The sequence below is a fragment of the Syngnathus leptorhynchus genome, chromosome 3 (genome assembly GCF_054491065.1).
Source record: "Syngnathus leptorhynchus isolate UIUO chromosome 3, UIUO_Slep, whole genome shotgun sequence".
Classification (NCBI taxonomy): domain Eukaryota; kingdom Metazoa; phylum Chordata; class Actinopteri; order Syngnathiformes; family Syngnathidae; genus Syngnathus; species Syngnathus leptorhynchus.
In genome coordinates, this window is record NC_141197.1 from 19176309 (window position 1) to 19197531 (window position 21223).

The following is a 21223-nucleotide window of genomic DNA, read 5'->3' on the forward strand; positions in this document are numbered from 1 at the left end:
GGAAATGCTTGGGACGAGATTTGGGGCTTGCAGTTTTTTGCTTTCGAAGTCAAGACAATTTGCTCCAATAGAACTTCAAGAATGACATACAGAGTCTCGAGCATTGTGCAGCGTGCCAAAGAAGTGAGCGTGGGAAAGTGTCCACCTTCGTCCATTCAGATTTGCCAGCCAAAGTTGGGTTCTGCTCTCTGTGAATCATGTTTTTGTGTCCTGCCTTTGAGGCCACTTGTCTTGGAATGAGAAAGATTTTAATTCATGTCTGCATACTCGAGTATGCATCACCGCGCTTATGTCCGAAAAATACATCACAGTGAGACCATTTTTCAACTTTTAAAGCTGGTGCTTGAATTCGATTAAATATAAATAAAGTATTGCATATTGACAGAGCCATTCAGTATTCACGTGCATAAATCATTTAGTAATTGTGGTCATGTAATTGACTCTATGTTGGTTTTGTGCGCGTTTGTGTACATTCGCTGTGTTTGCGGGTTCACGACTGCTCACATGCCAATTGATCGGTGTGACGTAACAGAATATTTTTTTGTAATAGCTCTCCCCTCCTTTTCTCAAAGAAAGGATGAACCAGAGGTCTTTTTAAGGGAGGGGGGCGTAAGGAAACGCCCACATCCGTATACAGAGGTCTCCCGAAGCAAACATCCAATCCTCTTCTTTCATCGGCACCGTTTAAAAGCGTTTCACAACACAAGCGCACCAACTTCACGTAACTGTACCACAGAGGACGAGCACGTGCTCCATGTAAACGCTGCCGAGGTTCATTTTACGCACGGGACGCAGTCACCAAAAAAAAAAAAAATATGGCCCTGTTCAGTAATTTTACGGGAACTTGCTGGAAATATTTACACGGGGACTATCTGAATAAGATGGTGGTCACATTGCGGGCATTGCACAAATCGGCAGCCAGCGAGGCTTTTGGGATCCCCGCGTCTGCAGACGAGGACAGCGTCTCCCCGGGTCTCATCACAGCGGCGCAAATCGGAGACAAGAACATAAGAGTTAAAAGTTTGAAGGAGATGCCTGGACCCAGCACGACGTCCAACCTCGTCGAGTTCTTCTGGAGGGACGGTTTTAGTAGAATTCATCAAATCCAGGTAAAAAAACCGGCTCTGGATGGAAGCGCATCACGCCAATTGTCCGTTTGAATATTTCCAAACCAATGTGCGTAAACCAAAGTTAATTAAAACAGTTTTCTTGAATCACAATTTGCTCGTCGTTTATTTTTTTATTTTTTGGTCTATGTACCTGATCGGGATCGTTTATATTGTAAAACATTTTTCACTATGGCCTGTGCATTGTTTTGATTCACGCAAGCAGTGATTCAAAATCAGGTACTTGCTCCAGGATTTTTTTTTTTTACTCCCGGTGCCATAAAAAAAAAATAATAATAAAATCCATGCATCCATATTCAACACCGCATATCCTTTTCATGGTCGCGGGGGTGCCGATTTAATATTGCATTTAATATTCCACCTATCAGTGCTCTTTGAAATTGGCTTATTGCAATCTTCACAAAAATTCTAAATCGTCTGTGAGACACACAAAAATTTGCACATGTACTCCGTGAAATGTATGAAAAGCATTTTATGCAACATCTTAAATAAAAAAGAGCAAACAAGAATATTGTCAATATCTGTTAATGGTTGCCGATGTGTGATAGATGGAGCACAGCAAGAAATATGGGAACATTTTTAAATCCCGTTTTGGGCCTCAACTGGTGGTCTCCATCGCCGGTCGTGATCTGGTGGCTGAGGTGTTGAGGGCTGAAGGTGTGGCCCCTCAGAGAGCCAACATGGAGTCCTGGAAAGAGTACAGAGACATGAGGGGACGTTCGACAGGTCTCATCTCAGCGTGAGTAGTTTTTCTTTCAATCAAGTGGGACAGCCAATAGATTATGGACAGTACGTATTGCCGGGTTAAGCAGAAATGAAGAAACAATTGTATCGGAACAATTTGCCATCACTCACATTGCTCCCTATTGATTAAAAGTCATTCATACAAAGCATGACATTTTCTACAGGGAGGGAGAACATTGGCTGAAAATGCGAAGTGTCCTTAGGCAGCTCATCATGCGCCCCCGGGATGTGGCCGTCTTTTCCGAAGATATTAACAAGGTGGTAGACGACCTGATCAAGAGAGTTTGTATTGTGCGTAGCCAGGCGGCGGACGGAGCAACTGTGCTGAACATCAATGACCTCTTCTTCAAATACGCCATGGAAGGTTCGGAAAAGACGATGTAGCTTTGCGATGAATGGAAAGAGCCAGCCAGGCTGGTCGCTGTTCGGACCGGGTATGCAATCTTTCTCTTTTGTCTTTGCAGGTATAGCGGCCATTTTGTACGAGTGTCGTTTAGGCTGTCTGGAAAATGAGATTCCCAAGGAAACTCAAGACTACATCAACGCACTGCACCTCATGTTCAGTTCCTTCAAGACTACCATGTATGCCGGAGCCATCCCTAAGTGGCTTCGGCCCATCATCCCAAAACCTTGGGAGGAGTTCTGTTTCTCTTGGGACGGCCTCTTCAAATTCAGTAAGATGGCGACGTCATTTAACGCTGTATATTCGTGCAAAGTGTCCAGGTAGCTACAAACATACAATTTGAGAGTATTTTTTTTAAAAGCATCTCCTTTTCCCAGACTTCAAAAATTGATTAAAGTGAAAATCTGTTTCTTACATAACCTGCTCTCTTTCTTTTCTTTTCTTTCTTTCACTACTCCCCCCCCCCCCCCCCTCTATTCATCCCACCTTCTCTGTGTGTGTCTGCTCCCAGGCGTTATTCACATTGATAAGAGGCTCAGTGAGATCAAGGCCCAGCTGGAGCGGGGAGAGGAGGTGAAGGGAGGACTGCTTACACACATGCTCGTCACCAAGGAGATGAGCATGGAGGAAATCTACGCCAATGCAACCGAGATGTTACTCGCAGGGGTTGACACGGTGTGTAACGGCCTCTCGAGGAATGCGGCGGCGCACTGGATGTGTGTTTTAGCAGTGGATGAAGGAATCCCACATGTGTGCGTGCTTGCGTGCGGATGTGTGTGTGACTGAGTCAGTGTTGGGTTTCGAGGGTGGTGTGTTTGCCGCCTGTGTAGTTGTGCCAGCGTCAGGTCAGGGTAGTCAACGGGTTGTCCCGAAGAACCCCTTGTGACAAACGTGTTCTCAGTCTGATTTGGTTTCTTGTGCTGCGCCTGTTAAAGCTACACGGGGCGGGGGGGGGGGGGGGGCTTTTGTCTTCCTCGCCAGCGGACATCTGTGTTTGGATTTTGTGTGCTCCTACATGAAGCCGTAGACATTTGCACTGATTGTATTTTTTTTTTTAACCATAATTTGATGGATGAAAGATGTCAAAACTGTTATGAAGAAAAGCAATGACTCGTGGAAATTATCATTCATCAGATCTAAGATCTTTTTTTTTTTGGTTTTTCGATGAATTACATCACAACTGGTGATTTGGGAAAAAAATGTAACGATACAAATTGAAGTCATCTCTTTTCAACGCTGTCGGCCATTTCTGGAGAACAAATAGGAATGTGAACCTCTGCACAGCTACCGCTTAATTTGTTTGGCGTGTTTTGTACTCATCTGCAGGCCGCAGGATGAAAGGGTGTGTGTTTTTGTTGAACTTGTTGCAACGGCCATGTGCTGGTAGGGGGTGGATTTAGCTGTGCTGTTCCTTTACTCAGCAAACACAGGAGCTGTCAAGACACGTTAGCCACAGCTAGAATTATGGCACAAACTGGCCAGAGGTGAGCTGGCTTAGTGGGAACGACAACCATTCTTTTTAATAGTGGGGGGTAAAAATGATCCTGGGTGTAAGATGGAAGCAAAAAAAAAATCTGAGATTGTGGGGGATGGAGTGAAAGGAAGGTCTTTTAAGAGGAGTTTGGATGAGCCTCTGTTATATGATTCCTCTTGGCCTTTGTCGCAGGTGTTGCAAGTGTCTCCACCAACTGGCCTCGATGATCAGCAAGGGTGCGAAATGGGGGGGTGGGGTGGGGGGGGGATGTAGAGGACATTTTGGAAGAGCCACACTGAAGGCTGGTGGCTGGAAGGCTCCCAAACAAAAAAAGAATGGGCTGGATAAAGGTTTGTTTGTTCATTGTTCAGATAGTGATCCCTTACTGATCTCCTGGGTCTATTCATGGTGACTAATACGCAAGCGTCATGAAATACTCGGGTGGGAAAGTCACAAGAAGGGCTGAATGGAAAGAGGGAGTGATAACTGACAGTATGCGGAGATGACACATACATGAGAGTCAATTTCTTTCTGTGGGAAGTTACAATGTTGTAATATAAATGACGTCGGGTGGTTTTGTCAGAGGAAACTGTGAATTTAAATCCCGACTATTTTATTTCCAGCAGTGGAACAAAATGTGTGGCTAGATTTAGCACATCTAATTAAGGTATATGCTGAATAATGGCAAGCGGGCTAAAGGACAGGACTGCAGCTGGTGTCTGCTAAGCACATGGAAAAAAAAGACCCCCCCCTCACCCCTCACTCAAAAGCCCCCCACACACTCTCTGAACACTTATGCAACGTGATAGAAACTCTTATGTCAGCTCACTCCAGGCACTGCTTACAAAACCCGTTCTCACAAATTTAATAGACATTACGAAAACATTCCCCGCTTCAAAAAAAAAAGATTTCTTAACGTGATGAGCTTTCTGTACTTTTTTTTTTCCAGACATCCTTCACCCTGTCATGGGCTAGCTACCTGTTAGCACGACACCCCCAAATCCAGGAGCAAATCCATATGGAGGTGGAGAGGACTTTAGGACCTCGAACTGTCCCCGTAGCTGAAGACATAACTCGCTTACCTCTAATCAGAGGCCTGGTGAAAGAAACCCTCAGGTGCACATTGCATACTACAAGTAATTGTGATTGTGTTTGCTTGAATAGGATTATCCTTGTGTCTGATTGTAAAAGCATTAATCTAGAATGGTGCTGATTAACAGTCTTTGTGCGCTCCTCCCTGAGAGCAGGCTTTTTCCAGTTCTCCCAGGCAATGGACGGATTACCCAGGATGACTTGATTGTGGGTGGATACTACATCCCCAAAGGGGTACGTACGTCTTGTGTGGACATTCAACATGTGTGTCTTGTTTGGTGAGCACGTGCGAGAAGAAAATTGAGTTTTTTTTTTTTTTTTAAATATACAGTGCAGCCAGTTGTAATGTGATCCTCATGCATCTTTGGCGTATCGCTGCAGTACAGTTGTTCTCAAAAGCAACTCCCCCCCCCTCCGCTCTCCATTCTGCTAGACTCAGTTGGCTCTTTGTCACTACTCCACTTCCTTGGACGAGGAGAACTTTGCTGATGCTTTAGACTTCCGGCCGGATCGTTGGATAAGAAAGGATTCCTCAGATCGTGTCGACAACTTTGGCTCCATTCCGTTTGGCTATGGCATCAGGAGCTGCATTGGCAGGAGAATAGCCGAATTAGAAATGCATCTGGTTCTGACCCGGGTAAAAAAAAAAAAATAAACCCAATGTTGACAAGAAACTATTCAAATGATGCAAATTATTCACTCTTGTCTTGTTTTACAGCTCATCCAAAGGTTTCACATTGGCACGTCTTCTGTCACTGCTGAAGTGCAGGCCAAAACTCACGGCCTTCTTTGCCCCGCAAGCCCGATCCACCTGCAGTTTATTGACAGAGAAAACTAGGTGAAAGTTTCTCTCTGTAACATCTACTGTATTGTACATTTTTCATCTATATTTTTTAAATTCTCACAAGACTGCTTTCTGCACATCGTCCAGTGTTTCTACTGAGGTTTTACTCGGGCAACAAAGGAAGGACACACATCTTACTGGACCAATAATATAAAATAAAATACTGTAGCTCATTTTATGTTTTGCCCGTTTTAGATCAAACCACTGTATTTTATTGTTAGAGATGGGACTCCTGTGATTCATTCTGTTATTTGCTATAAAAAATAATGAGTGCAACGCAAACTGTAACCTACATAATCACACTGATGCAGGCACAATTTCACATGCACCGTTCCCCCCCCCCCCCCCTAAGTTGGACACTGAATGTTGATGGTAAACAGTGAATGTATTGAGAATCAGCGGTTTTTATAAGTAATGTTAATAACTATTTTATTTTGCTGACTGTTATATTTGTACTAAATGACTTATTCCAACCAAGTATAGTACCTATATATTTTAATTCTTTCTTCAAATGTAAGCAGTGTGCTGGAATGTACGTGTGCGTATGAAAAAGAAACAAAATTGATCAATCCATTATTTGTTAAAGAGTCACAACTGTGAAACAAATAAAATGTAGGTTTGTATTTTTGTATGTGCTGTAAAAGGACAAAACAGTTTAGTAGTATTTTTTTATGGATGCATAATTTTAGCTATTTTAGAGGTAATGCATGTAACAAAGAAAGGGATTAGGATTCCCACTTATTTTCATGGAAGGAAATAGAACAAATTTATACAATAGTAACGATCTGTTTAATTGTATTTCTTACTGCGCTAATTGTAGTTTCAGTAAAACTGGAAATCATAAATATAATCAAATTATGATTTGAAAAATGATTTGTACTCTTCCTCTGATGGCCTTTAACAGAAGCGTGTATTTGTATTTATCTGCTTTGTGGGTTTTTTTTTTTACTGCTTTTACTGTAGTTTCAGTAAAACTGGAAACCATAAATTTAATGGAATTATGATGTGTACTATTTTTTTTTCCTCTTCAGAAGTATGGGCTGCATTATTCATAGTAACCACGGGAAAAATCACGAAACGTACCGTTCATACTTGTGTACATTACTACATTTGCATAGTGTAGTTTTTAAATGTATATTACACATTTAATGCAGTCAATTAATGACCATGACCATTCGAATGGCAATTACAACGCTATTCATATGAAACGTGTTCTTGAGTCACCGCTGCTCTCGCGATAGCTGCTAACGAGATCAAAAGCGGAAGTAAATAGTCGGACAGGCACGCGAGCTACCGCGGAGCGTAAATGAAGTGATATGTTCGGCGTGCAAATTACTTGTATTTTTTTTAAGTGCGCAATTTTAATTGTAATCTAGAGTCGAGCTTGTGAAATCGGTTGGCATACAGGTGCACGTGAGTCGTGGATCCGTAACACTCACAGTACGGACGTCCGACAGCACGTTTCGCGGCCTGGGACGTGCTAAGTCGACCAGCATTGTTGCCGCTGAGTTGAGCTAACGGCGCGTTTAGCATCTTAGCTTCATCTAAAGTAGCTACTTTACTTTAGTATATGTTCACTATTCTTCTCGACGTTTAAATAATCGGTGAGCAAAAAAATAAATTCCGTCTGGATCTAAAATGATAATAGAAAATCTGGATGCTTTGAAAACATGGCTGTCTGACACGCTCGAGCCCATGTAAGTAGAAACGTTAGCTGCTAGCTACGACTCAGTTCACTCTCTAGTTCAACTCGGTATGAATGAACTTTCCTTGAAGGCACACGATTACGCAGCAACAAAGTGTGGATGGCATGAGTAGTCCCTTTATTTCATAAAATGTCTGTGTTTTCTCCTGAGCGTGTGCTGCGGTTTAAAAGTTGTTCTACTCTTGTAGCTGCGATGCTGACCCCTCAGCACTCGCCAAGTATGTTGTTGCCCTGGTGAAGAAAGACAAAACGGAAAAAGAACTAAAGGCCTTGTGTATTGACCAGTTGGACGTGTTTCTCCAGAAAGGTACCTATCGATCTTGCAGTCACAAGTTGATTGGACTTCTCGTCTGATCTTCAGTTTTTTTTTTTTTCCCTGTATTGATTATTTTGTTCAATCAAATTCAATTCCAGAGACCCAGCAATTTGTGGACAGGCTGTTTGAAGCTATAGTCAACAAAAGCTATCTGCCTCAGACGGAACCACATGCCACTTTGGCCAAAGTTGAGAAAGATGAGCCGAAAAAAGAGGAGGTAAAAAAATGTTCCCTCGTAAAAACGTTTAATCCATTCCTAGTTGTGCTAGATAAGGACACGCATCATACTTCAACCTCATTTAGCTTTCTTAGTTAACTGATTGTTTAAATTGTACATATTAAAATTGTTACTTTTGTCCAGTAGAGCTGCATATATGGTTTCACATGCATCGTTTTGTTGTTCAGGCAAACCGAGAAGAAGAACGTGACAAAAAGTTCTCTCGGCGAGTGAATAACAGCCCTGCAACATCGAGTTCCCGCTACAGTAGAGATAGCAGGTGCGAGGAGCAAATTTTACATGCAGCGTTTGGCATCATCTTAAACTGTCTGTCACATATATTTTTGTAATCCAAAGGAGAGTAGACGATCGTAAAAGAGATGACCGGTCCAGGAAGAGAGATTACGACCGCAATCCACCCAGAAGGGACTCCTATCGCGATCGCTACAATCGACGGAGGGGTCGCAGTCGTAGTTACAGCCGTAGCCGAAGTCGGAGTTGGAGCAAGGATCGTACTCGAGACCGTGACCGAGACAGGGACCGGGAGAGAGATAGAGACCGGGACAGAGACAGAGATCGGGATCGAGCCCGAAGCGGAAGTCCCTCTAACAGCAGAACTCGGTCAAGAAGTAGAAGTAGAGGTGAGATTGTTCCGAGTACACAGGATGAATGAAAGTGAAGCCAAATTATTCAAATATCGACCCTAACTACTGTAACTGTAATGGCGCTAACACCCCTTTGTTTCCAGATCGGGATCCCGGGAAATTGAAGTATGATCACGATCGAGCGGACCGGTTGGAAGGTTCTGAGAGTTACACTCCGGCTACTCTTACCTCCACCGCGACCACTTCCCATTTCCCCGTGCCAACACTGAGCAGTACCATCACGGTCATCGCGCCCACTCATCATCACAGCAACAATACCACTGAAAGTTGGTCAGATTTCCGCCCCGAGCACCCCGTGGATCGCGGCCCTTTCAGAGGACCCCCTCCTCAAGCGAGGAAACGCTGCCGTGACTATGACGGTGAGCGAAGCGGAAAAATGCAGTCGTTGAATCCACGCCGACGTTATTTGGTGTAATGATGTCATGTCCGTCCTTTAGAGAAAGGCTTCTGCATGAGAGGAGACATGTGTCTTTTCGACCACGGAAGTGACCCCGTTGTAGTGGAGGACGTCGGTCTGCCCAATATGATGCCCTTCCAACCTCCGCCCCTCCCAGGCGTGGACGGCCCTCCGCCCCCCGGCCTTCCGCCTCCACCACTAATGAATCCCTCGTCTGTGAATCTGGGGCCTCCTGTCCCCCCGCCTGGCACATTGCCACCGAGCCTTCCACCGGTTGCAGGTAAGCATTGAGACACTTTCTGTCCTCCTTGGAAAATCCACATTCTGGAGAAATAGGCACTTACATTTTGAGTGATTACGGTTTCCCGTCTGCGATAGGGATTGATCTTTTTCCCCCCCTTGCTTCTCAGGACCACCTCCTCCTCTTCCTCCACTTCAACCATCTGGAATGGATGCTCCTCCAAATTCCATAACAAGTGCCGTTCCCACCATTGTCACTTCTGGCATGCGTTCTTCAGTTCCCCAAATGCCTACACCACTTTTCCCCTCCGGTAAGAGCAGCTGCGTGTCTCATCTTGCTCGCTGGTAATCGAATGCATTTGTAACCAATTACGTAAATGTCGCTTACGTCGTCGCTTGTCGTAATCTTTGCGGCAGATACGTACGAGACTGATGTGTACAACCCCGAGGCTCCCAGTATCACTACGAGCTCTAGGCCAATGTACCGCCACCGGGTCAATGCCCAGAGGCCCAACCTGATTGGCCTCACGATGGGGGACGTGGACCAGCCGCAGAAAGGTAGGCCTGGTCCCATGGCAAACGTGCGAGCAGGCTCATTTGCAAAACGCCAATGCTGTATTTCATACATTCTGTGATTTTTGAATATATTTGATAACCTAACTTTAAAGTTTGGCTTTGTCCTTCCCCAGATAAGGTTCCAAACAACAGTATGAGAATTGTTATGGATTCAGGCCTGAGGAAGAGACCTTCCGGTTTGCATGATGGAGGCATTCTCCACAAGAAACCTTGGTTTGAAAGGTGAGACATAATCAAGCGGAGTCTTGCCGAAAGTAGCCTGGCATAGACAAATGTCTTCTTTTGCCTGGCAGACCGAACTATAACAAACCCAACCACTTGGGCTACCACAGAAGAGGTCCCTTCAACTCTCCCAACACAAAGCTGCTAGTTCGGCAAATTCCCTCCGAACTCAACAACATCAGCAAACTGAACGAGCATTTCAGCAAGTTCGGAACCATCGTCAACCTGCAGGTAGGTCACCTTTTCGCCGTCGCCGTCCTGTTTGTTTCTTTCGTGACTCCACTATCTGCCTGGTGGTACAAAGATAAGCAATTCTATCCATGAGCTAATGTGTAACTGTCTGCGTGCTTAGGTATGAGTCTCTCAGTATTCGGCAGGGGGATTTCCATAATGTCAGCCACTCCCCCCCCCCCCCCCCCCCCCCAAAAAAATTTTTTTTTACAGTGTTGATCTTTGAATTAAGGGAGTTTAAGATGGACAATAAATTTAGTGAGAAATCTATCCTCCCTGGGATCCACTTCTGGGCTCCTAAAATGTGGACAACACATTAAAATGGCCTTATACCTCAAATCATTTCATGCTCTCTCCATTTTCCAAGGTGGCTTACCAGAATGACCCAGAAGGTGCGTTGATCCAGTTTGCGGCCCCAGATGAGGCTAAGCGGGCCATCCAAAGCACAGAAGCTGTCCTCAACAACCGCTTTATCCGGGTGCATTGGTTCCGGGAGAACGGAAATGACGGACTAGGACAGGGTCTGTCTCACGTGCAGCAATCGCAGTCGGCCATGGTAAACTGTGCCTTTTGAAATCGTCTCAGTTATTTATTTCATCTTATTTTCACATTTTGGGCTTAACAGTTTGGCAATAAGACAAATACATTTTTCAGTGCCGACACGGAGACTAAGAAGCCGCAATCGCTTCTCAGAGCATTGATTTTAAATCTCTTGAACATTCAGCAGCCTCCAGCGACTTCGTTGAAGCAGTCTGTCAAAGATCGCCTCGGGCCTCTTCTCCCTGCTAACTCTGAGCCTCCGCAGGACTCCGGCGTAGCTTCTCAGGTTTGCCTTTGTGGAAGTGCAACTTGTCGATGTATACTATTTGGAATAACATGTTAACCCCCCCCCGACCCCTAACTGATCCAGAATCCAGCTAAACTCTCAGTGAAGGAGCGTCTGGGTTTCGTTGCCAAACCAGCAGGTCCCGTCGAGAAGGCAAGTGTCAGCCAATTAGATCGTCACGTTCCCCTTTACATTGTACCAAAGTCTTTGTGTTCACATTTTTACACAATTTCAGGTGTTTTCAACTTCGGCGGGCCTCTCAAAAACGGTATACAATCCTGCGGCCTTAAAAGCGGTCCAAAAAAACACAGAGGACTCTTTGAAGAAGAAACAGGTGAGGGGGGGGGTGCTAAAAGCATGGAGGGCGTCACAAAATCCTCCATCCAAATTTATCAATAAAATAGTTGTTGGGAGATGCCAGTAAAATAGAAGATTTTTTTTTTGTAACAGCTCATAAGAATAAACAAATAAATTGTGGTGTTGGTTGCGTAATGCGGCTGTACTTTTCAATAGAGTCACTCTTTGATCATGTCCCGTAAATGCTTTGCCAGGAAGCCCTAAAGCTACAGCAAGACGTACGGAAGAAAAAGCAGGAAATACTGGAGAAGCACATTGAAACACAAAAGGTAAGATCATCTGATTGAGCGGACTGGCCAAAAAGCGGTTTTCTTGAAAATGCGCTTCATTCGACAGCGACTCAAAACAAGTCACTTTGAAATATTTTGCAACCGTGTACCGGTTCATTCATGTCCCGGCTGTCCACAGCTGCTGATCTCCAAACTGGAGAAAAACAAAACAATGAAAGCAGAGGATAAAGCCAAGATCATGGAAACGTTGGCTACCTTAACCAAGAGCATCACCAAACTGCAAGAGGAGATCAAAGGCATCTCAAGCATCAGCAGCAATCTACTGGTACAGCACACGGTCAAGAGCAAGGCCCAGGTAATACTTTGTGAATGCTGAGCATGCGCGTTCAAGTTTATTATCTCGATTCAGTCAATTCATGCTGTACTATTACAGTCAATAACAGTATTGTAAGATGGCAGAAAGTCATGGCTCCCCCCCACCCCCCTCCCCCAGGCACAGAGAGAATTGCTTGATGCAGAGTTAGATCTATACAAAAAGACCCAAGCTGGAGAGGATACTGCTTTGCTGAAGATCAAGTACACCCAACTGCAGATAGAGGTACCCTGGCAGAATGTGTACTAGTCTTTAAAAAAAAAAAGAAAACAACTTTGAGTTATCAGGAAAAATAGATTTCAATTTCAATCATGTATATGAAATTTTCAATGATCTTGTCCACTGCTTCTGCTTAGGCTGCCAAAAGAGGACTGCTGGCACCGGGACGAGGCCGCGGGGTCTCATCTCGAGGACGTGGCGCTCCAAGAGCCCGCGGTAGAGGCGCCAGAGGACGAGGAAGAGGCGCTCCCCTGCACGCAGTTGTGGACCACCGACCAAGAGCTCTGGCGATTTCTGCTTTCACGGAGACAGAATGTGTCGACCTGCTGCCACATTTTGCTGTAAGTCTGCATATTCGGACACTTCTCAGAGTAATACGGTAAATGGCCAGTAGATGGCACTACTCGCTGCACAATAATGTTGCTGTCAGATAGCAACTTCATTTCATTGGTGTCACAAGTTAATATTGGACATTGTGAAGTGACCAATGTTCCATGTTGACGATTTTGAAGCAATTTGGCGAAATAGAAGATTGCCAGATTGATGAAAACACCTTGTCTGCAGTCATCACCTACAGGACACGTGCAGAGGCTGAGCAGGTGAGTAGTCTCCTTCCAAAAAATGCTTTGGGCTGTTTTGCCACCCCTTTGGTTTTGTCAAATTGCAGGCAGCCCGCCATGGCTTCAAGTTGAACAACCGAATTTTACGCCTGGCTTGGCATAAGCCTGCCATGGCGCTGAATGCTTCTGATGTACATGAGGCGGAGCAAGAAGACGATGAGGTTCGTGTCATTTCTTTGTGTCTCGCAGATGAACACGTTTGTCATAATGCATTCTGCATAACATAAGGTCTCGTCTCAGTGAGAGTGTTGTAGCACCATCCCTGACCACAAGAGGGAACCAGTACACAAGAAAGCTCTGATTAAGAGCTCGATACAAAAAAAATGCACTTTTCTTTTCATCCGGTACATCTGAAGATTAACCAGCTCAAAACAATGGGTGACTGTTGCTTTTTTTTGTTTCTCTCCAGTATCCAGAAGAGTCACTGAGCGATGACGCCTTGCTGCAGGACGACGACGAAGAAGAGGACGACAACGAACCTCGCTCTTGGCGCAGATGAAGATGCTCCCGATGTTCTTTCACAGCTGAGTGAAATGATGACCAGATGTCCTGCAATTTATTTATTTTAATGCCTGTTTATAAATCTGACAAGGCACGTTAGCTTGACGTCACACTGATGTAACTGGCTGAAAAAAAAAAAACATGCAACTTTGATTCATTTTTAATATGAAATTCCAGATGCAACTTTTTTTTTTTTTTAATGCTCTTAATGTAGAATTGTTTTTTTTGTTTTCTTTTGTAATATGATAACTGGTTTGTCTGGACATGTGACAGCTTGCTGAATTATCAATTTGAGAAAATCTGTATTACTGTTTAACAAATTGACAAACTATAAAGTTTTTGCAGAATAGTGTTACATTGGTTGTTTGAAAGTTCATATGTAAATATTTTATGTCTGGGTTGAAAAGATTTGTACAAAAGCTTACCTTCTCAGTAATTTGCTTTAATTTTGCATTGTTTAAAAAAAAGAAACTTGAAATGGTCAGAAAACACTGCCAAAAACGGGGGCAAAACTACTACAAGTATGGCAGTTAGACAAGCTCTGCTCTTTAAACGCTGTATTGACCATTAAAAAAACAACAACAACCAAAACTGTTCACCTAAAGAGTAAGCTTCCTGAAAAACTCCTCCATCCTGGATTTAAGGTAATCTGCTGTATGTAAATGATTCCAAGGTAAGGCTCTGTCAAATATTTCAAACATCTCCAAAGTTTGAAATGTGCACTCTTCCAACTTATAAAAAAAAAAAAGTGAAACAAATCCTTAAAATGTTTATTTTTGTTGCAGGTAATCCAGTTAAAGAAATTAAGAAACTTCAAATCTTGCTGTTTTTATAGAATTAATGTATATTATATATACGTATTTTTCTATGAATTTTCCGGGTGTTGTGCTTATTTGGTTCCCGATACAGACTGGAAAAACACGTCCTTATACCACAGCCTACAACATTTGGCATTGTTAAAATCTTTTGACCCATCATCAAAAACAACCTCAAGATATATTTGCTTCAGTTGATTCATCTGCATTTATCATAAGTGACCATTGTAGATTACCGCAAAATCAAAACAAAAATAACCACAACTGCTCTTTTACAAGCCCCGTCGAAAAATGCGAGTCAGTATTCACACAAGGTGCGTCCATCGCCATAGTCTCCTCCTTCCAAATCCAGCAGTGACTTTGTTAGGTGCTCCTCAACTGTGTGAGGTGCCTCAGCACCCACGGAGACTCCCCGCAGAACAAGCTCCCACAATTCCTCAGTCTTGGATAAGAGAGGACAAATAAGCCAATCAGGGTGGAGCACTTCAAATCTTCCCGGACCACCTCCGGTGCCTGTCTGCCTCGCAGATATAATTGTGAGGAATCAGATTTGCACATGTGCAATTTTGGCTCTTCATCATTTTAAGCCCTTCCACAGCACCTTAGTGTCGCCTCCATCTCAGCGAGGGGGGGGTGTTAAAGGCCCCCCTCCTGCCATCTCATTTACCTACTGTGGCGTCACCAAACCTCCACATATGAGACAAAAGAAACATCAAGTTGTAGCAGAAAAACCTAAATGAAATTATGCCAGGAATTCTCGTGTTCAAACTTAAAAGTTTGTTGACTGGAATCCGTAGGGGCTCCAGAAGACGCTCTTATGGATATGCAACATCTAGGCTAGTGCGTATACATAACACGCATTCATTTGAATCTCAGCATTTTCACAACACAAAAACATCCTTGCATGCTAATCAAAATTTCGACAGTCAAATCTGAATCTCAAATTATTGATTGGTCACGTATATCGTACAAACCACCGATCCCTCATCATGTAAGGGTTCCAATATAAAAAAAAGGTGTTTTCCACATTGACCCCCCCCCCCCTCCTCCTCCAAGTTAAATGTCCCCACCGCTACAATGGCACGCGTCTGTGAAGACATTAATATTTGATGTGATCATGGGCTTCCATAAGCAAATTTCACTCTCTAGCAAGTGGAGCCAAAGCATGATTAATTGAGTATTTCTACCCCTTTAAACAACACAAGGCCCCTGGCCACAAAGCCAGGCACAGTTTGAAACCAAAGTAGCAGCCCCTAAATCATAATCAGCATCGTCATTCAGCATCATGTGACTTTGGGGACGCATTGATGTTCTCGCATATCTGCACTTGTGTGAAGAAAGCCTCGCACGTTAAATTCAAGATGGATTTCGTCTGCCACCTCAGGTTATCCGCCCGTCGGCCTTGTTGACGGCAAGTTCTGTTCACTTGGTCTCTGTGAAGAATCTGAATTTCAACTTGCTGGCCTCTGATGTATCGCTGAAGTTGACTTGCAGAGAAATGTTATTTACATGACGTCAGTGTTTTGGAAGCTGAAAATGTAAACAAAGCTGATTTTAAAAAGCCACACTGCTACAGTTAGGCTGAAATATTTTTTTGTGTGGAATGCATTTGTATTTAGTGTAAAGTAAAAACAATATTTCAAATGGTTGACATATATTGCTCTTAAAAAAAAATACTACAACTTTATTTGGGACAACTTTAAAAAAAAAATTGCTTGTTCCTTCAATCAAAAATTTTTTCAGGGTTAAGAACAAATGATTATTTGGGTTGATTCAAGTAAATGGAATCGTTTTAATTTCAAACGACTCGAGATAATCGACTCGAAAAATCCATTTACATGGAATATTTACATTTATTTGGACTTAGTGCTGGTCCTGCTTGGGTCCTCGATCAGGTATAGCTGCAAAAGATGCTGCGTCACCGCCACGTCGAGCATTTGCTTTGCAGCCAGCATGACTGGGGCTTAGGCTGCACACCAACATGATCAGTGTCCAGTTGAAGTCCATGAACGATAACGTGCTTGTGCAGATGTTGCAGGCTCCCCTCTCACATTGATTGCTACTGTGATTTGCAGCATGCAATCCGATGCTCCGTGACAGCTTGTAACTGAGGTTAAAGATGGCAATTTAATTATGTGTCAGAGGTCACATTAAATTCTGATCCTTGACCCCTGACTTAGAGGACCATCTTATTAGGGACAACCTAGGAACAGTGAAGAGAATGCATGCATGATAATAGTCAGATAATGAAAGAAGCCCGACCTACATTCAGAATTGTACGAATTTAGGCATATTTGTTATGTCAAGTATAAACTTTCCTGAAGGTGTGACGTCAAATGTTTGCAGAAAAATTAATTTGATGTTTAATGTACACACATTTAAAAAAAAAAGAGGTTTCCTGCGGCCACCAGAAGACACCGGGCTATTCATAAGAGTTCACGACCTCTGGTTGTGTCACCCTTTGCAGCCTTTGTTTCCCGGTCATGTTTACTCCAGAGTTCTATGCGCACTTTTCATTGGATTGCCAACTTTATCCCTGTGAGTGGTCTTATCTTATTTATGATTAGTTTTATGTTTGCTGCTGGTGTTTTCTGCACGTTAGGTTGATGAAGTTGCTGGCTCAAACTGACACGTTTGTACGTTTGCAACACTTCTTCTTTGTCATTAAACAGTATTTGACATTGAGGAGTACATTTCTTCAATTGGCATTTTTGTAATATGCCGTAACACAATTTTGTACAAAAATCAGTCTAAAAAATAAAATAAAAAAATAATATATATATTATATAAAATTATTTCATATTTTATGTATATATTATTATTTATCTTTTTTTCATTACTGCATTTTAAACGGTGTATACAGTAATTTATACACCTGCACAATCGGAGTCTCAGGAAAACCTTTTTTGAATCAAATAAAGAAACACACCCTTTTGCAATCATATATTATTTTGTCATCAAGCACTGTGATATTTTACTGTCGACTAGAATTAAAGAATATCTAGCCTCTCTTATAATAATCCAAAAATATTCGAATCAATCAGCGGATGCTCTTTGAGCGAGTACAAGCTAGCCGGCATGCTCGGGGGCCCAGAATGCAAGGCTCCTCTGGCATGTCTTAAAGCCAGCCACGTATGCAAATGATTAGGCAATTGCAGATATACAAATATGTACCCATGGTCCAGGCGGTCTAATGGCCCCCGCTCCCCTCCTCTTCTGGCTTGCTCAATGGCTCATTAAGATATCCGCTTGGTTTATTATGTGAATAAGTCACGGCTGGCTTGTTATGACCCTCCAGGTTCCTGTTTGTGCTGCAAGATGTGTGGCGCTCAATTAGGCTGCCTGGCTGGCAGAGTTAACCCTTCGCACATCATCCGCATGGTGTACAGTGTTTGGGGGGGTGGGCTTGGCTGTTTGAGACAGGGATCAAAAGATCAATCCTAATACAGTGCTACCAAGCTGACCTCTCAGATGTAATAAAGACACCATCTTTCACCCTCGGGGCCTATTGGGCGCCTCCCACCCCATGAACAAACCTGGTATCTTTAAATTAGCTGACTGCCGTGGCCTGCAGGTAATTGCATTAGTTTATCAATGTTGGCCACAATTTATTACTGACTGTGACCATCCTGGTGTTAATGTCTACTGTGAGGGGGACATGGGAAATAGGGCCTTTGTGTGGCGGGGCTCTTTACAAATAAAATAAAATCAAAAAAGACTTTGGAATAAAACACACGTTATTGGTTTTAGCTCCATAGGTTGGGTTTTTAATGATAACCAACAATCATTTAATTTCAAAAGCACATTACATTCATATTGAAATACAGAAGGAACCACAAAAGGTGGACAGATTCCATTCTAGCAAATTGATCAACTTCTATTTTGTTTTTATGTCTACCTCAAAATGAACACATACGAAAACACACGCACACACAAAAAAAACCAACATATTTGAAAGAATTCTGAATATTATTTTGTGTTGAAATACAGAAGGAACCACAAAAGGTGGACAGATTCCATTCTAGCAAATTGATTAACTTCTATTTTTTTTTTTATGTCTACCTCAAAATGAACACATACGAAAACATACACACACAAAAAAAATATTTGAAAGAATTCTTCTGGTTGGAAGCAGCTTTCCTCTCGTGTGCATTATGTTCTGTCGGAGGTAGTCGTCATCATTCTTCGGCCGTCAGATGGATGAAAGCTCACTGCGCAACATGTCGATGAGTAGCAACTTCCACTTGATCAGGCCTTTGCATATTGACTGGCCTATGACTCACAAAAGTGAACACACCCTCCCTCTTTCCACTTTTGAACTGTTTCGCACCTTCTTTGTCATTCACTTATTTTTTTTTTTTTCTCCCGCCATCTTTCACACCGCTTCCCCCATTTTATGCGTTCCGCCATCTCTTGATCGTGCTCCTTGCGCTCCCCGCTGCTTAATTAAAGCATGTATTATTAATGCGGCCATATCTTTGTCCATCCTTCTTCCCCCCGCACGTATGACTGCTACATTACATTTAAATTGTTTTGCTGTACTTTCCCTTTTAAAGTACCTCATGTAATCAGTATTTGCAGAGGCCAGGGAAAATGGCCCAGATTACAAGCTCGTACTTGCAACTTCCTGTTAGATGTGCCGCCTCGCTCGCTCCGTAATTAGGCCTGTTTTACAAAGCAAATCAAAATGGCTCCATTCTGCACGATCTGAGCTTAATAAAAAAGAACTTGTCAAGAGTGTGCAGTCAGTGTCTTAGCCAAACCCCGGGGAAAGAGCCGCAACACTTCAGTGCTTTTTGATAACGAGCGGCATTTTCCTGCGGAAGCCATCAAAATGCAGAATTAAAGACTTGTGGGATTCTTAACGTTCAGAGACGCCGTTTCCTGTTGTATGATTTTTATTTTTTCAATATCTCCTTTTGTCACTTTTGCTCAAGCTTCTTACTGAGTTTATTTACCAAGTCTGTCAAAGAAATTCCCACGACTACGCTTCTATTTTGCTTTGTCTGATTTATTTGCCCAACAAACGGAGCTTGTGAATGAGTTCATACGAGGAAATTATAACAGTTTTCTTTTAAAGGCCGGGAAACTCCTGGTTGCTTTGAAGCAGGTATAAAAACAATTGAAAAATATTTTGTTGAATGTTCAAAGTCGCGATTTTTCAAAGCAGCTTTATTTACAGAGCACGTTTGATACATCAGGCAACACAAAGTGGTTCACACAAGTGTTTACAAACACAACAGTTAATAACATTCAGAAGCAAAGCAGAGAAAACAAAAGCGCTTCACACAAGCGTTTACAAACACAACACTTAATGACATTCAGAAGCAAAGCAGAAAAAACAAAAGCAGATTAAAAGAGCTTACAGTGACAACATTAAAAGAGAAAACTTCAGAAAGTAAAGAAATAATATATGGGGAAAACATCCAAGTTTTTAACCTGGATTTAAAAGCATTTATACCATGAGCTGACTTCAGTTCTGCTGGCAGCTTCTTCCATTTGTGTGCAGCATAACAACCGAATGCCACTTCACCGTGTTTACTTTTAACTCTGATGCCACTAATTGATCCAAGCCCTGTTTAAAACTCACCAGTGTGTGCTTTAGAATTGGGAGATTGTAATTTCAGCCATCATAAAAATTTGTTTTTGGAAAACATATTATTGCCCAGACACTGTTTACACCATGCGACAGAGTACAACAAGATAAGACATTTCCCGTCAAAGTCACTTAGTTCTTGCCTCCTCAAACGATCACGACTAATGAAATAGTTTTTGGCGCTCGACCATTCATCACCCGCCAAAACCTTCCGATCCAACATCATCGATTTCGAAAGCCGATTGGCTGGCGTGCCGCTGTAAAGTGAATGACTTAAAATATACCTTCTTCATTGTCACATGACGGGCACAGAATGAGATTGGAATTGAGGTCGAATGAGCGTAATAACAATAAATAAAGAGGATAAAGTAGAATCTGGCAGGCGGACAAAGGCTGTCGATAAGATTCAGCAAGTGATTACCAAGAAGTGCCCGTGAGTGGCTGTGTGGAGATGTTTGAAAAAGTGTGCTGCGGGAACGACATGGCCCCGTTAATGGGACAGATGCTGCTCTTGAGTAATGTCGTGTCGACGGGTAGGTACCACTGAACGACTCAGTAATATTATACAAGAGTGTTTAAATATTTTAATTTGTCAGAGGGGCCCCTCCCATGTCCTGCATTACCCTGACAACCATCCTTCATCAGCTGAATGAATGCATTATTCATTAGCACTAATTATTTTCACATAACGTCTGCCCTGATATATTTAACCTCCACATTACACCCGGGATAATGGCCTTGTAAAATTGAATTGCAAGAAAGAAGTGGAGTTGGAAAGCTCATTTAAAGAACATAAGAGAGCGGAAGGAGAGCCAGGGAGGCACCGGATGGGATTCGGAAAGCAATTGAAGTGGGGAGATGAGAGGAGAAGAGTGTTAAGCACTTTGGGACAAGGAGCCCCCAAAGTGACAGGACATTTGTTCCTGTCTCATTTGCATCTTAAGAGAAGGGCCCAGTGGGTCTCCGTCGGGTTCAGGAATCTTGACGCTCGACGTCAAAATTGACTCCCGCTGACCCGACACGCGGCTTCACCCATTAAAGGAGAAAGAAAGTGAATGTATGCGACTCACGTGTTGCTGTCTCCATCTTGTTCTCAGCATCCTCCTCCTCCTCACATGTGACTTGAGAAGTCGCCGAGCTGACGGGCGCTGCCGTCATTTGGGGTACGTTCATTTCAGTAAGATTACAAACACTCACCTTTTGCTATCTTTGTCTTGTCCGGGCCGAGACTATGCATCCGGGTGTTGGATGAGCTGCACCTCAGCTGTCACAATGCTCTGGCTTGGAAAAAATACAATTGAAAGTTTAAAGGCTCGTTGTTCACAACGGTTATGTCTAACGAGCTACTGATTAAAAAAAAAAAAAAGAGTTGGCATTTACAGTTCACGAGTTACATGTATGTCAAATCACCTTTTCCTATTGAAATGAATTGA

At 43.0% G+C, this 21223-nt stretch overlaps 2 protein-coding genes across 3 annotated transcripts; both read left to right on the forward strand.

Moving 5' to 3' along the window:
* Positions 1-705: 705 nt before the first annotated feature.
* Positions 706-6663, forward strand: cyp27c1 (cytochrome P450, family 27, subfamily C, polypeptide 1). Its single transcript, XM_085907514.1, has 9 exons — positions 706-1109; positions 1676-1866; positions 2036-2235; positions 2336-2545; positions 2786-2949; positions 4698-4864; positions 4996-5074; positions 5274-5477; positions 5559-6663. The coding sequence occupies exons 1-9, from the start codon at positions 816-818 to the stop codon at positions 5676-5678; spliced, it is 1629 nt and encodes a 542-aa protein (XP_085763640.1). The 5' UTR covers positions 706-815; the 3' UTR covers positions 5679-6663.
* Positions 6664-6931: 268 nt separating this feature from the next.
* On the forward strand, positions 6932-13734 carry rbm26 (RNA binding motif protein 26). Of its 2 annotated transcripts, none has more exons than XM_085908046.1 (22): positions 6932-7381; positions 7578-7696; positions 7804-7922; positions 8111-8202; positions 8280-8563; positions 8671-8946; positions 9025-9264; positions 9395-9535; positions 9642-9782; positions 9914-10022; positions 10094-10253; positions 10621-10809; positions 10978-11079; positions 11164-11232; positions 11315-11413; positions 11631-11705; positions 11845-12021; positions 12160-12264; positions 12396-12599; positions 12771-12857; positions 12926-13039; positions 13288-13734. In XM_085908046.1, the coding sequence occupies exons 1-22, from the start codon at positions 7323-7325 to the stop codon at positions 13375-13377; spliced, it is 3051 nt and encodes a 1016-aa protein (XP_085764172.1). In that variant the 5' UTR covers positions 6932-7322; the 3' UTR covers positions 13378-13734. The 2 variants fall into 2 exon arrangements, with proteins under 2 accessions (XP_085764172.1, XP_085764173.1); XM_085908047.1 differs by having other exon boundaries at positions 10981-11079.
* The last annotated feature ends 7489 nt before the right edge of the window (positions 13735-21223 follow it).